The sequence below is a fragment of the Nanorana parkeri genome, unplaced genomic scaffold, assembly GCF_000935625.1.
Source record: "Nanorana parkeri isolate BGI_ZX_2015 unplaced genomic scaffold, ASM93562v1 scaffold466, whole genome shotgun sequence".
Lineage (NCBI taxonomy): Eukaryota > Metazoa > Chordata > Amphibia > Anura > Dicroglossidae > Nanorana > Nanorana parkeri.
Genome location: NW_017306734.1, coordinates 1,101,299 through 1,118,643, shown reverse-complemented (window position 1 = coordinate 1,118,643; position 17,345 = coordinate 1,101,299). Strand labels below are relative to the sequence as shown.

The window sequence follows — 17,345 nt, the reverse complement described above, 5'->3', positions numbered from 1 at the left end:
GTCTTGCATCTGTCTTAAGATGCCATTTTAGAAATAGCATGCAGAGACTTAATAATTTTTTTTCTTTTATCTCTTGTCTTTAAGGTTAACAATTACTGTTTAGAAGAAGTGACACATGAAGAAGCTGTAGCGATTCTGAAGAACACGTCAGATGTAGTTTACATAAAAGTAGGGAAACCCACAACAATATATATGACGGATCCTTATGGACCTCCGGATATCACTCATTGTAAGTACTTTATGGAATGTAATGACATTATATTCAGACTAATCAGTTAGTTAAAGGGTAATTTTAGTTTCCCAGGTGAATGTGCAAAAATGGAGTTGCCCCCACCAATCCCCCCCCCAACCGCTCGTACCTGTCAACGGTCTCTCCTTCCCCTCCACGGCTGCCGGTGTAATATATCTATACTTGGGATTGCAGCCCTGCGGTATGTATTTCAAATTTCGCAAGCACTCATTGGTCAGCACGGTCAGGTGACCAATAAGAAGCCCTTTAGGAAGAAGGCTCTTGTTGGCTTTAGCGGAGCACACCACTCTAAGGGCCTACAATATGTACAGCAACTTTTGTTCATGTCATAACTGCTTTTCTCCTCATGCAAGTCAATAGGAATGCAAAAGCAGCTTGGTGCAGCTTAGTCGATCAATTTTGCACCTGCGAAGAAACATAGAGACCCACGCGGTCAGTTGACCAATGAGAACCACTTTTTAGGAAGAAGGCTCTCATTGGCTGTAGAGGAGTATTCTTCTTTCATCAGTGTAGTAGAAATTCCCTCCAATTGTGCCCTAATGAGGATCGCTGATTTGCTTTTTCCAGCCAGTAAATTGCTCCATCCTTAGATACACATTGCTTTCAGCCTTGACGGGCAAAGAGTGGAGCACCCTTTTAAAGTACTTGCATTCATGGGACATTCGTTGTATCATCCTGGCAACATCAGAGACCTTAACACTCTTAAGGGCCTACAGTATGTACAGCAACTTTTGTTCATGTCATAACTGCTTTTCTCCTCATGCAAGACAATAGGAATGCAAAAGCAGCTTGGTGCAGCTTAGGTCAATTGCAGGTCAACTGCAACTGCAAAGAAACATAGAGAACCGTCTCAAACTGATTACAAATGCAAGCTAAAGGCACCTGAGTCAGCCAAAAAATCAGGAGTCCTTTTCTGTATACTCAAAGCTAGAGGGTCAACAGCTAAGCAAGTAGTATTTGCAGAAGGAGAAGTCAGAGTTAGGTTCCCTATAAGGTTGGTGCATTTCACAAGACTATCCCTATTACCTTCTAAAAGTAAGTCCGTCTTAACAATGTGGGCAGATCAAGTCTGTAATGAAAGAATGCATAAGCAGAGGTTACCATCAGTGTATGTAACACGTACCTGGCTGGAGACTGGTTGGATACGGAGGCTCCCCTTGCACTATGTGTCCCCCAAACTCTGAGGATGGGAACAGAGCTTAAGAAACAGCAAGCAGCATGGGTGCCAGTGTATGGGGCAACACTGCCAGGTAGAAGTCCAGAATCAGGATCGGGTAAAGCAGAGCCGAGGTCACACCAGGCGGACAGCAGGGTACCAGAGCAGTAGGCAGAATCGAGGTAAGAAAAGCCAGCGGTCACACCAGTCGGGCAGCAAAGTACAAGGGATGAGGCAGAGGCAAGGTCCAGTAACAATTCCAAGCTCAGAAGGCAGGCAGCAGTAAGGAGCAGTCATGTTCAATCTGGGTCAAGATGCAGGAGCAGTAACAGGCAGAGCAAACAGGATCACAGGGAACATCTGAAAGACCATCCAGCAATTAAGCCCAGGCTGTGCTTGCTTTAAATAGGGAGATCAATTCAGAGGTACTACATCACTTCCTGTGCGCCAGATTAGCACGCCAGTGCGCGTACATCCCGATGTGCACGCAGGTGTCCGTTTTCCTATGGTATGAAAAAAGGGGCCGTGCACATGTGCAGTAGCCCTGGTTACCTTACAGCATGTTGTAACAATCAGTAGATCAGAGATAAGGAGCGTATATACTTATCCCAACTTTCCTGTGAAAGCTGAGATTGGCTCTACCCTGTAAGGATATGAATTAGGTTCTCCTACCTGTTTTGCCAGCCACCGGCCCTTTTCCTTAGCTCCAGCAATACCGACACTTCTAGGATAGAGCAGGCTCGAGTTGTAGGGTCTTTTTAGTATTTATTGCTTTGTAATAACTAGGAGAGAGGGTTAGGGTTGCAGGAAATCCGAGTAACAAAAATGGAGGACAGTGTCTTCTCTATTAGAAACAGCAATAGTAACAGGTAGCAACAGGTCCTATGAGAGTGACCAGAATAGATTGTAGTACCAGAGAACAGACAGGAACAGTCCAAGACTCTGAGGGAGAACAGGCACACGACTTAGTGCACCAACTGGCTTCTCTTCTGCATAATATCCGAGTATAGGATGAGGGATCTTTTACAGGGTCCAGACGGCAGCTCTCCCCAGCTCCTCTGCAACACTCCTCAGTAAGCAGATTCTTCCTCCAGCCCAGCTTTCATCAGGTTTCCTTTCTGTAGCATCTTTGGCCATCTACCACATGCTGGGCCTAGACCAAGCATCCTGTAGCACACAGACCTCCTCCCAGGGAAGGCCCCAGGGGAGAGAGAGTTCTGGAAAGTGTTCCCAAATATTTATCGCGTTCCTTCAGCTACACCTCTGAGTGAGCCTGCTCAGGGATTGGTCAGAGTCGGTTGCATATTCATAATCTGAGGATTAATCCTCCCACACTGTATACTGAGACCCCAACCAACAGGTAGAATCAATCAATCTACCAGAGTTAAGGTGGCCGTACACCTTACAACCATCGCACGACTTTCGTAAGGTCATTAATATTTCGTACGACCTGCCCATCTTGTACAGGCAGATCGTACTTGCGATCATCGCAAGCCCTCCCCGCATTGCAATGCTGAGCGTGCAGTGCTGCCGAGCACGCTGCCAACCCGCCGAAAATCATATGATTTTCGGCAGGTTTTCCAGTGTGCTAGGAAGACGAAAGTCGTGCGACCGTACAGCAGATGAGGTCGCACGCTGCCCATACACCTGCCGATTACTGCACAATCGTGGGATCACCCGCTATTATTGTACGAGAATCGTGCAGTGTATGGGCACCTTTAGGGAAACCTGCAAATCTCAGAGCAATCAGCATCCAGACTGACTACAGTCTAGATATAACACTAAATTTAATAGCGACATAGCAGAAGACGCTACAGATCATTTTGACATACATTATTCTTTGAAGGTAATGTCTGCTTATGCTCCAAACATCATTATAAAGAAAAAGGACTTAATTTACTAAAGGCAGATCGGCTGTTCTTTTTCGCCAGGAAATTTGCACTTTGCAATGGAATTTCCCCTTAGCTTAGTGAATGTGGTGAAATTTCACTTAGCAACGAATACCGAATCACATGCAGAAAAATGTATAAAACAATGGATTTTTGCTTGCACGTGATTGGATAATGGAAGTCAGCAGAACTTCACATCACTTACTAAGCTAAATGGAAAATTCCCTTGCGAAGTGAACAGCGTATTTGCCCGTAGTAAATCAAACCCTATAATATTCAAGGAAAGGATGCTGTACAAGCAAATGGCAAATCCGCTCAATGGATTAATTTTCTCCTGCAGTGCAAACAAAGGTACATAGGCAAGTACTCTTAGTTTACTGTTTACTCATTGGTAAAACAGGAGGGTACAGACCAGGGGCAGGCAAACTCAGCTGTGGTAAAACTACAAATCCCATCATGCATCTGCCTCTGGGAGTCATGCCTGTTGCCCTCAGGGTCCTGCAATGCCTAATGGGATTTGTAATTGCACCACGGTCGGACGGATGGAGTTTGCCTACTCCTGGGTTAGATAATGTTGAATGGATAAATAAAAATGCCTGTAATTATAAGTGCACATAAATATGAGGGAAAATAGCCGTACAGTTAAAAGATGAAACCAAATTAACTTTCCAAGCTGCAACACGTTTTCATCACCGATGACCCATGTGAACCCCTTTAGCTTCTGCAACCTGAGAAAGACCTGGAAATTTGACATTACTGGTAAGTAGTGGAAATTTTTTTGAAGCCCAACTCTGGGATAGAAAAAATACTTGCGGTGCCCCCCTTCCACCCGCACTGAAGGGATTGAATGCATGCTAACTCTGGGGAGTAGAGGAAGTGACTGTATAAGTTACTGTATTCCTCACTCCGAAGCTAACCTCTTCTTCATGACACTCTGGGTTGTGGGCAGTCCCTTGGCATCACTACATTTCAGGACTGTACGTTCTGCATTGTATGTGAGGAGGTCAGCGTGGGATCGCAGGTTGGAGTGCTATACGGAGGAGGGTTTGGAGGCCTATGTGCATAGATGAGGCGCACATGCAAGAGTGAGGACTAAGGTAATTATTATACCTTATTACTCTACCCTTAAATATAGTGAGCATTTCATTTGTTGGCCTACCCCTAAACAGGCCACCCCCCTCCTCCAGCCTATCATGAATGCTGCTGTCAGACTCATTCAACTCACCAACTTCTTAGTGGCCGCCGACCCTCTCTGCCAATCACTCCACTGGCTTCCAATAGCGCAATGCATACAATTCAAAATACCTCTGCATCTCAAGATATCACCCAACCCGCTTTCTCCACTCCTCCCAAGACCTCCTGTTGTCTAGCTTCCCTCATCACCTCCTCCGACGCTTGCCTCCAGGACTTGAGAGTCTCTCCCATCCTCTGGAACTCCCTATAACAACCTTATCCACCTACCTCCAAATCTGTCTGCCCTTAGGCCAGTGGTTCTCAACCTTTCTAGGGCCGGGACCCCTTGGTAACATTTGCCAGGTTGTGGTGACCCCCAACGGTAAAATTTAGGGTTGACGCGGCTGCTGCAGCGACATCTGGAGGCGTGGCGGGAGAACTGACACTGCTGCGCTAGGAGAGGGCTGAGGAGGACTCTCACCGAGCACAGCAGAAATCACACAGCGACTCACAGGTTGAGAACCACTGTTGTAACAGCTAAAATGGCAAACCATATAACACAAGCCGAGGGTGTCAGCTGTTATTATTAATAATAATGATGATAATCTAATAGCGATCTAATAGTGGGAGACTCCCGGCGACCCCGGGCAAATTGTCATTCGACCCCCGAAGGGGTCCCGACCCACAGGTTGAGAACCGCTGCCTTAGGCATTCCTTGAAAAGTCACCTCTTCAGTGAAGCCTATTTCACCTCCTCTTAAAACCTGTACATCTACTCCTACAATCAGCACACCCCTCACAAGTATTACCTTCTATATCACTTGCCCCTCATTGTAGATTGTAAGCTCTCGTGAGCAGGGTCCTCTAATCCTTTTGTATGGTATTGTATTGTACTTGTACTGTCTTCCCACATGTTGTAAAGCGCTCATCAAACTGTTGGCACTATATAAATCCTATATAATAATAATGATAATAATTTAACCCTTGTAGCACGGGGGAGTCCACTGCAATAGCAATTTTTTTTCTTGTGCCCGGAGTTGGGTCATGTCACAAAAATAGTAACAATATCATTTTTCAAAAATGTTTCAATGTGCTCTCTGTGAGAGGTAATAAATACCTGTATTACGCTATAGAGTACCTCCGATGCATGCACTCAACCTTAAAGAATAAATATCTAATGCCAACTTACGGTGGACTCTAAGGTCCACTTTCAATGTGAGCCCCAGGATAACACGTTTATCTTTTATCACAGCATATTCTCCACCTCTGGAAAGTCACATCCTCAGCAGCGCTAACAATGGCACACTGGAATACAAGAGTCCTCTGGCTCCAATCTCCCCAGGAAGATATTCTCCTATCCCAAAGCACATGCTTGTGGAGGATGACTACACCAGGTCAGAAAACGTCTTACATATGTTTTATTTTTAACACAAGCTGCCTTGTAGCGTCAGTATCACTGTGTGGGGAGGACGCCTCCTTAGACTGCCATAGACGTTGTAATGATTTTTTTCCCGCTGTGGACTTATACTTTGAGGAATTGCTGAATGTCCTACAAGCTTTACAGTACTGTGTGTGCTTTATTTATTGGGATGCACTGTAACTTGCTGAAATAAACTTAGGAACGTTACTCTGGCTTTCTCCGTTACTTCCAAGAGAAACTATGGGTCAATAATAATCAAGTTTTTGGCTGGTCCAAGGAATATGTTAGCATAAGTTGCACCAGGGTCGGACAAAAGCCAGAATCCAGAACCAGCTTGTTTTTTAAGCCTTTTGTTTTGCCAGTATAAGATTCTTTCCTGGCTCCTAAAACATCTGCTGGTTCATAGGTTTCATTGGCTTGCTGTTCAAGTTGACATTCACTTGTCCACCCATGGCTTATGCTAATCTTCATATGTATAGATAGTGAACAAAAATCTATAGTATGAATTGAACAAAATGTCCTGAATTCTATCATTTAGTATTCAAAGCTACAGGTTTTTTTTTGTGGTGTGAAATTTCAACAGTGGAAGAAGTTGACAAGTTCTGAAAAACGATGGGATAAAAAAGTCTTTGGGGATAGGCGGAACAGATTGCTACATGGGGAACAATTAATTAAATTAATCCAACAGAGCATGTCGTTAAAGTCTAATATTCTTGGTATTTCATATGGAAAAATGTTTCAAAATATTTAATGGTCGGATAAAATATTGGAACAATTTTCTTCAAAATCTCTAATCACATGGTGGCCTTTAAAATGTAGGTTAAATGGGGAAAAAAGAAGACTTATGAAACAAGCACAAAGTAAAACAATAGTATTGTTGACTATAGCAACCAATCACAGCTTGTGTGAAAACATCTATAAATAGACTTCAAAGTGTGGATGATAAAAGGTCCTCAAACTGTTTGTATCTCAGGGCATAGAGGTCCAAGGTGGGCAAGAGGCTTCAGTTTTTAACCTCTGCCAATTATTATTTTTTAGTTAATATCCTGTAAAAAGTGGAATCACATGTTGTAATTTAATTAAGACAACTCAGGTGTATCATTAAGCTGAAGAACCTTTAAAAAATGGCAAATAACCTCAAATAAATCTCTACCCACAACATTAGTTTTTTTTATTGAACAGAGAGTGATGGATACAGCCTGTCTGTGCAACATTTATTTTACTTACATGAACTTTCTCTGCCAGTCTCCTCCCCTTGCTTATTAGAATCACATCAACATGGCAACAGGCTTTTCACATGAGTTAAATTCACATGAATTTATCAAAACTGACGAAAGCAGACGAAATCTGGAGCAGTTGTCCTCAATATTTGTGTAGATATACAGTATTATATATACAGTATTTTGGGTATCCAAAATGAAACTATGGTAACTTTAACCTTATAGTTTTTTTTTTATGTTTTTGCCTACTGGGTAATCATTGTGTAGCCCAACACAGAAAACTTTTAAGGGTCATTGTGCATTGATTGCACATGTGTTGGATTCCTTCCACTGCCTGGACTGAGCTCTGAGTCACATGCATCAGTGTTCTATTGTGATTTGGTTATCACCTTCAAAAATCACAGGAACCGTATAAGATACTGCACACTCATTGCCTGTAGGGACCGTTCACACCAAAATCGGAAGGTAATCGTAAGTCAACGGAGGGTATGTTGACTTGCAATTGTGCCTTCTGATTTCCTTCTGATCCATTGCATTGCGATCCATTTCTCAATGGATGCCAACAGAAAATGAATAGGTGTGAATGGGGCTAGTTCACACCGGATCCCTTGCGTTATGTTGCGGTGAAAAAAAAGTACTGCATGCTTTACGTTTTGTTTTTTCTCAGCACAACGTAACTCAAAAGAATAGAATGAAGCAATGTGAACTGGTCCCATTCACACCCATTCATTTTTTGGGTTACCGTCCGTTGGCATCCGATGACATCCGTTGAAAAACGGATCCGGCGTGAATGGGGCCTTGAGCCCTTTACCAGATTACCAGTCCTTACATATGTAACACAGGTAATATTTACTAGTTTAACAAAACTGTTACTGGAAACTTAACTATGGATAGTTCTTCTTTGTGAGGGATCTTTGAAGTTCATAATCAAAGCCTTCAGAAAAAAGATCTATCCAAAATTGGTGCTGATGTTCTGGTGAACGTAGACATGTTAACTTGCCCACTGGCTTCTTATTTATGTCTTTTTGGCACCCTATTGGAGAGATCTCTGCAAGTGTCCAGCTCAACTCACTCATAGGGGGTGATTTACTAACCTAAACACACGCACGCACCAGGTGCGTGTGATTTTTACACAGCAAAGTGTATTTATCAACCAAAAAGTCTCTATAAGCATATTTCTACTAATGCCATATATGGAAAAATCATGCACATGATGCATATATAATGCTGCATTGGCAGTTTAGACAAAAATGGTTAGCTCATGCATTTACATTCCTGCATTCATCAACGCAAGCAACACAATGTAGAGCTAATTTACACAACATCACCTTGCAATTCAGGGCAGGGCTTTGCACAACACACCTGCTGGGTGTGTACACACTACAAAGGTGTTTAGATTCCACCCATAGATCATGCTGGGAGGGAACACACTGCAGAGGTGTATACATGCTCGTGGTGTGTTTATAAGGTTAGTAAATCAACCCCATAGTGTTCAGTGCTGGAAGGTTTACAGAGAATTCAACAAGCATTTCATTATTTCCTTGCAGGCTTTGTATTGTCTTCAGCAATAAGTGCTCGCATGGTGTTTTCCAATAAGACATTTTCTTAATGACCCAAAAAATGTTTTAAAAAGCCAGCAGGGTATTCAACAATTTTACATCCACCAGAAACACGCCTGTGATCTACTACTGTACCTTCTCTGTGAATTTTTTTAAATTACAAATCAAAAGTAAATTGGAGTTAAGGTCAACAGAGTTCAACTGTGTGAGTACCCTTGTCAACTAACTGGAAATGAGATTTTCAGTGGTAATGAAACTGGTGGATAATGGTCTGTTTGGTTGACACTGAGTTTGGCATAATCTTTCTCTACTTCCTAATTAAGCTTAATACATATAGTATGGTAATTTGGTACAGTGCTTATTTAAAATGTTACTCTGCTCTTTTTATTTCACTTTTGCGTGAATTCATTTATGAATTATACAATATAACACATTGCCGTATTCCTGCTTTTTATAAATAAATAGAGTGCGGATGTTAGCGTTGTTTCTTTATGAAATGATAGTGGGCAAAACCAACCAGTTTTATTGTGTGCACCACTAAACAGTTCTAGAATTTGCTTCCCTCCTTGGGATTTCATGGCTGTCTTGAAAAAAAAGGAAATACTTCTGAAGGTTAACAGTCTGATGCAGACATTTTTTAGGTGGGCTACATTATGCACGATACCATGTGGTACAGGGGCTGAGCCAAGATATGGTTACAGTAGAAAAAAAATATATATATTTTGTTCACAACCATATTACACATATCTGTACAAAATAAGTCAAGGCAACTGGACTTGCTGTATTTTTCTTGAAGACATTTCACTGGTCATCCAACCAGCTTTCTTAATTCAGAATGACATAATCTGTTAGTCACAACCAGGTGTTCATTTGCATAATTGGAGTCTAGGAGGTGTTATTAACCTGCCCAGAGAGAGGTGTTAAAACAGCTTTGTATGTGGCAGACAATAGATGTCTCAATCCCACCCACCCCACCCCCACCTCTATTCAAGCTTGGCGTCTCCATTTTTACATAAATGGCCTCTTTCACACCTCTTTTAAACCAGTCCTCCTCCCTGTCTAGGATGTGTACTTGACTGTCTTCAAAGGAGTGACCTTTTTTCCTTTTAGATGTAGGTACACTGCTGAATCCTGACCAGAAGGTTTGGCTCTTCTATGCTGTGCTATACGCTGGTGTAGCTGTTGTTTTGTTTCACCGACATACAATTCTGAGCACTCCTCACTGCACTGGACTGCATACACAATGTTGTTCATCTTGTGCTTTGGCGTTGGGTCTTTTGGGTGAACCAGTTGTTGCCTCAGTGTATTGCTGGGTTTAAAGCAGACAGGGATGTGATGTTTTTTTAGAACCAGTGAAAACCAGTAAATGGTCTTCAAGAGAAATACAGCAAGTCCAGTTGCCTTGACTTATTTTTTTACAGATATACCATGACCTGGATGAATGAGAACCTTCACAGACATATTAAACACAGCCTAATTTATAAACAACATTATATTAAAGTTCTTTGAACTGTAAGTTAAAAATTAAATTCTCAAAATACACAGGGGCCTATATTAAAAACATACACCGTCCGACATTGGGTTCAAGCATTTAGTCAGATTTAGGTCAATTAAAGTTTATGTAAAGCCAAAAGTTTTTGTTTTTTTTTATTTTTGGATGTAGTAGCAAATGGTTAGGATCCGATCTGTGTCCCATTGGGAAGATTTCACTTCACTTCTTGTTCCGGAGATACAACAGAAAGAGAGGAAATATGTCACAATTTTAGGGGATTTTCCATCACTTTTAAGCCCAAGTGATAATAGTCATCAGGATGAATAGAGAGGGTCATCAGGATGAATAGAGAGGGTCATCAGGATGAATAGAGAGGGTCATCAGGATGAATAGAGAGGGTCATCAGGATGAATAGAGAGGGTCATCACAATGAATGCAGAGGGTCATCAGGATGAATCTCACAGGAGTAGACACAGAGAGCAATGAAAACTTCAGGGAGGTTCTATTTCCTACTCTATCCAAAAATAAAAAAAATAATGTTTTGAGTTTAGGCTTGTCCAGAATCAGATGATATGTTTGATGTGAATACCGCAGGCCAGTATAAGCACTGCTTCATTTATAAATCAGTCCCATGGTTGTATATAATAAAAATAAAGCATATATTGTATAGATAAATATTAGGAAGATCAATGAGTGTTGGGTGACTAAATTAATCAATTTCGTGGCTCAAGTGGCTCGTGAAACAGATTGCAGTCCCAAATTTTCACAAATTTGCTACTGAAACAAAGATGTATATATATTTTTTTATTAATCAAAGAAGCTCAATGTGTTTTACTGTGTACTTGCTATTGATTATCATGCTCCTGTGATACATTTTTATTTTTTTGGTAGTAGATTTTAAAATCAAAGACCCACAAGGAGACTCCTCAACGGACAGGGCTTGATGTAACCATGCACTTCCAAATCTTGGATTCTTTACCATTTCTACTAAAACCATGTTTGTTGAGTTGTATGCTGTGAAGAATCGGGATGGCCTGCAGATTTTAAATTCACCCACAGTGCATTTGCATTGCTTTGTTGACTTTACCTCAATTTCCATTGATGTGGTTGTCCATTCTTGCCGTCATAAAAAAAAAAAAAAATCCCTTTTGGCTGCTCTAACTCATACCGTCAGGAATATTATGGAGACTCCCTATACCAATAAACTATTTTTAAATTGTATCTTGGCATAACTAATATCCTTAAACGTTTTAAGGCATATACTATCTGTTCACATTTATCTTTTAATATATGTAAAAACTGTAATATGGACACAAACTGTAACAACCACATGGGCATGATAGCTTAGCTGATCATTTTGCATTTTAATATTTTTGTTCTAAAATATTAACCAGAAGAGTATTTTTATAAGCACAATGTGATGCTAAGAAGGCAAGTATAGTCGAGCTGCAAAATTCTCCTTTGTGAAAATGTGTTATATGACATTTACTTTTGTGTAAAGGATTATTTGATATCCTAATAATGATGTGGTGTTTCCTTGATTCATAGAGAAAGGCACTAAAGTCATTTTAACTATTCTTGATTGCTTCCATTATTTTATTTATTTTTAAACTTTTTTTCAATTTTAAAGTGACATTAAAGGCTAATTCCCCCCCTCCCCCCCAATGCTGGTGTAAGAACTTACCTTAAATCATGCCTGTTAATCCGATCATCATCTTCTTTAGTGTAGTTTTCAGCTGTCCCTCCAGCGCTGGTGCGGGTCTCTGATCCAGCGCTGACTTCTCTATCCTCCTCTTCTCTCATGTCCCACGGAGTCTGTGCGGGTGCACGCCGTCCATAGACTTACATTGTGTCTCTCCTCGTCTCCCGGCCGAACATCTGAACTGCGCATGCGCCCGCCCCAAGATGCTTTGCGGAGCCGCCCGAGACTCTTCAGATGTTCGGACTGGAGCGCACGGCAAAGACACAGGTAAGTTTAAACCTGGTTGTAAAGGTTTTTTTTTTTTTTTTTTTAGTTTTTGCATATATCTACTGCTTGCTAGCAGTAGATATATGCAAAAACATGCAGAGGGTTTAATAACTTTAAGTAATCTGCCCCAATATTTGAAAGTTGTAATATATAAGGTGATATAATCAAGAATGATTTATACTACTAAGAAAAACTTTAAGACAATAATTTTCCTGTCTTATCCTATTCCTAAAATACTAGTTAGAGTTTGTTAAAGTAACACATTCATTCTTTGGTTCTTAACACATTTGCATATATTTGTAGTCATTTAAGCACTAAAGACTATTACACTTTAAAACATACATTTTATGCATTGCAAAATAGTTAAGATATAATATAAAACAAGGGAAAGAATCTTAGTGACCCTCCCACTATACTGGAAAAATTAATCTAGCGGCAGCCTGTAAAAAAAAAAGACATTAAAGTGACACTAAACTCAGGAGTTAAACCTTAAAAATACATCCAAGTAACTTGAAGACTAAGTCCAACTTTTGCAAAAATTAAAGAAATGCATATTTAATAATATAATTTTTTAAATATGCATTTATTCCATTTTTGCATTCTGGAAAGCACCGCAACAGTGATCACTCGACCAGGGCTGCAGAGCTCAGGCTTCAGCACATTCTCATACAGGCAGAGCTCCATACTGAGATACAGGGGGTGATTTACTAACCTAAACACACACACACACCAGGTGTGTGTGATTTTCACACAGCAAAACGTATTTATCAACCAAAAAGTCTCTAAAAGCATATTTCCACTAATGCCATATATGGAAAAATCATGCACATGATGCATATATAATGCTGCTTCACAGTTTAGACAAAAATGGTTAGCTCATGCATTTACATTCCTTGCATTCATCAACGCAAGCAACATAACATAGAGCTAATTTACACCACATTACCTTGCAATTCATTGCAGGGCTTTGCACAACACACCTGCTGGGTGTGTACACACTACAAAGGTGTTTCGATTCCTCCCATAGATCATGCTGGGAGGGAACACACTACAGAGGTGTATACACGTTCGTGGCGTGTTTAAAAGGTTAGTAAATCAACCCCACAGAGTTTCAGTTAGGAGAGACGGGGAAGGACGGCTGGAGGGGAATAAGGACAGCTCTACCACATCTAAACAGAGCGAGGACACCTGGACGCTGTATGAGATGATTTAATGCTGGAAGCCGTCCTTCCTCCTTCCCTATCTCACTTAACTGGAACTCTATACCTCATTATGGAGGAGCTCTGCCTGGCAGAGAATGTGCGAAAGCCTGAGCTCTGCAGCCCTGATTGAGTGATCGCCGTTGCAATGCTTTCCAGGCTTGAATGCAAAAATGAAAGAAATGCATATTTATTTTTTTATATGTTAATAAATATGCATTTCTTTCATTTTTGCAAAAGGTGAACTTAGTCATTAACTATGAACAAAAAAGGCTCTTTGTGTATCACTCGGCTGTAGATCCTGAAATCATCCCTGAATTGGTGCTGACACTGTCCTTCCTTCTGCAGGGGGGGGCTACCTTTGTTCCCCATGGTCCCTGTGTGTGTTGTAAAGTAGTCACCGCTCCAAGCTCACTCCTGTGATGGACTACAACCTCATGTTTAGCTTACAATGTTGTAGTGAGATTGTAGTCCATTACAGGAGTGAGCTTGGAGCGGTGACTACTTTACAACACACACGGGGACCATGGGGAACAAAAGTAGCCCCCCTCCAGAAGGAAGGACAGTGTCAGCACCAATTCAGAGATGATTGGAGGATCTACAGCCGAGTGATACACAAATAAGATACATTGTTGTTTATAGATAAGGTACTGGAATGCATTTTTAAGATTTAACTCCTGAGTTTAGTGTCACTTTAATACTAGGCCTATAAAGTAGACTTACTAATACTTGACAGGCCAGTGGGCAGTGACTTTAATCTTCACTCTCTTTTAGAGCTATGACCAAAACTTCTGCATGACTCACTCTATATGACTGCACTTTGCCAATCATCAATCACTAGTGTGGTTACATGGGAAGGGTCTAAAGGGGAAGTGTCAATGGCTTGAATGACTAGTTTACAAAGGGCAGCTTCTTTGGTTCTCAGCAGCCCAGCGAATTTAAGGAAACGGTACGTGTTGTGTGCGAGGGGGTAGAAGAGTGATGTCCAGTGATGTCAGTAAGCCGGACAGACCCGAAGCCAGATGTACTGTGCATCACCCCCTCCGGCAATGTGCACCACCAGCATGCCCCCAAACCCCTTCCCCGGAATGGGCACCCTTCCAGCACTCCCTTTTACCAATCCACACACCCCCCTCCCATAAAGTGCTCCCCTTTAAACCAACAACCCTCCCCCCCAGACTGTGCACAACCAACACCGTCCACCCCGTGCCTCAGGCGGTGGAAAGTGTTGGCACACCCTGCTCTCACAGTGAAACTTTACCACAATCACTAAGCAAAAGGATAATTCACCATAAAAATAAAGATGACCATGCAAAGTGAACAGCCTAACAGTCTTTAGCATATCAACCCCTTAATATAGACCTATGGGGCAATGGTCATGGGAGGACATATACTAACCTCCACCCGTGACCCAAAGCTCAGTATATCGCAAGCTACAGCTTGAGGTATACTGAGACCACCGCAACCGGGGACGACAATGCTGTCGAGATCCACCCAGCTGCGTGAGTGACAGCTGGCTCTGCCTATCTAGAGGCAGAGCCAGCTGTGCCCGCCCCCTCCCTTCCCGATCTATTGAGCCGACGTGTGACAGTTTCATTATCACAAGTCTGCTCGAACTATGAGGATGAGTGAAAATCACTCACCTCATAGTTCTCCTTTAAGCTCTAATCTTAACGTTTACATTTAACTCCAGCCCATAATAATTCACACTTACCTTTACCAAGCAAGTCACAGTAAATCTGTTCAGGTGCAATCCATCACTTAGCCTGTTGAGTGCCAAAAGTATGTGTGACAAAAGCTGCCTTTTCTAGCATAAAGTCCTGAAAATCAATTATCCGTAAACCTGTATTTTGTTAAATGTTTTGTTACATACATTATATTCCTACATTATAGGGCCCCCCTCCTCTCCCCAGTCCAGATGGAGTTCTTGCATTATGATTTTGTAAACTGAATTAATGACTATAAGGCCTCATTCACACTAGAAATGGCCGGCGCGTACAGCTCCATGCTGCGTGCATGGCCGTACCAAGCAGCTCCCGGGAAGGACAGGTGCTGCGTGTGATTAGTACGCAGCCCCCGTCCTTCTCTATGGTACTACGTGGCTGTACGCCCCCCTACGCTCACCTCAAGTGCAGGTCCGTACGGGTGCGGATGTCCAGGCTCAGGATCCATCCTGTCAGTGTACGAGTACGAACACCCGCACCCGCACGGATGTGCAGGGCGGGTGAGCGTAGGGCGGCGTACGGCCGTGAAGTCCTATAGAGAAGGACAGGGGCTGCGTACTAATCACACGCAGCACCTGTCCTTCCCGGGAGCTGAGCGATACGGCCGTGCACGCCGCACGGAGCTGTACGTGCCGGCCTTTTCTCGTGTGAATGAGGGCATTAATACACAGCGGTTATAATTGATAGTAAATTAAGACTTTTATTTTACAATAATACTCTGTATTCTTTGTTCTTTCTTCACAGTGGGTAATAATGTATTTACCAACTAAAAATTACAGGTTCATTAAAAAAAAAAAAATTGTAGCATTTCATGTTGCATATGATTTTCTACATCAATGTGCATTACATGAGAAACATTGGTACTACGTGGCTGTACGCCCCCCTACGCTCACCTCAAGTGCAGGTCCGTACGGGTGCGGATGTCCAGGCTCAGGATCCATCCTGTCAGTGTACGAGTACGAACACCCGCACCCGCACGGATGTGCAGGGCGGGTGAGCGTAGGGCGGCGTACGGCCGTGAAGTCCTATAGAGAAGGACAGGGGCTGCGTACTAATCACACGCAGCACCTGTCCTTCCCGGGAGCTGAGCGATACGGCCGTGCACGCCGCACGGAGCTGTACGTGCCGGCCTTTTCTCGTGTGAATGAGGGCATTAATACACAGCGGTTATAATTGATAGTAAATTAAGACTTTTATTTTACAATAATACTCTGTATTCTTTGTTCTTTCTTCACAGTGGGTAATAATGTATTTACCAACTAAAAATTACAGGTTCATTAAAAAAAAAAAAATTGTAGCATTTCATGTTGCATATGATTTTCTACATCAATGTGCATTACATGAGAAACATTACAGCTATTATGTTTTTATTTAAAAAAATTTTTTTAATAAAATCAACTGAAAAGAAAGCTGTATCCCTTTTTATTTTTTGCAAATAAAACTGAGCTTTGAATCACGATACGATATCCACGTCATGAATGTTGTTGCTTATTTTTTTCCCAGTTCACTGTATCAGGTGTATTGCATGATAGAAATGTTTCTATATAGAAAAAAAATAAAAGGATGATGTTTAAAGCTGCATGATTAATACCTTTGATAAGCCATCACTATATTCTGTCTACAGTGGAAATGTTTTTTTTTTGTCTGTATTCATAGTAACTTGAATTGTACCACTTAATGCTACACAGATGTCGGCTTGCCTATTGCACCATTTGAGGGTATTTAAGACGACTGCGAATCAACGTTTGCTTTGGTAAAGCTATGGGGAAAAAAAAATGCCTCGTGAAACATACTTGAAAAGCATCTTTAATCAGCTGGTGCAATAGTAAAGCTGACGCCTGTGTATGGACACAGCTTTATGTTTTCTACTTCTTGATGGTAATGAAATGAAATGTTCTTGCTTTTATTTTTCATTGTAATTAAAATGTGCGACTATATTATGGAAATATTTTCCTTTGTGGAAAATGTTGGTGCTTGTATTTAATATTGAAAAAAAAAAAGATAATTTATGCAAATAAAACATTTCATTGAATGTGTTTATGGGTGTCATATCACTTAATAGCCATTGATAGCTGAAAATAATATTATTTATATTGATAGACAATCAAATACTGAGTGTGGTATTTTTTTAATATTGCTAGGGGAAAAAAAATATTTGCATTAGGTAATTTTAAATACTTCTATGCATATATTTTAAAGTAAGAAAATGGGATGATTTATGTGGCATCGTTGCATGAAAAACCATATATTTAAGATTATTTTCTTTTTATGTTTCTATGCTATATTTTATGATTG

General features: G+C 41.3%; 1 protein-coding gene across 1 annotated transcript in view; it reads left to right on the top strand.

The window, feature by feature from the left end:
• The window catches only part of LOC108790332 (disks large homolog 2-like), a 101,290-nt gene that overhangs the window by 42,285 nt on the left and 41,660 nt on the right, over positions 1-17,345 (top strand). Inside the window, exons 7-8 of the mRNA XM_018560568.1 lie at positions 85-229; positions 5,720-5,861. Coding sequence (XP_018416070.1) covers positions 85-229; positions 5,720-5,861 — 287 coding nt within the window. The remainder of the gene's footprint in view (positions 1-84; positions 230-5,719; positions 5,862-17,345) is intronic.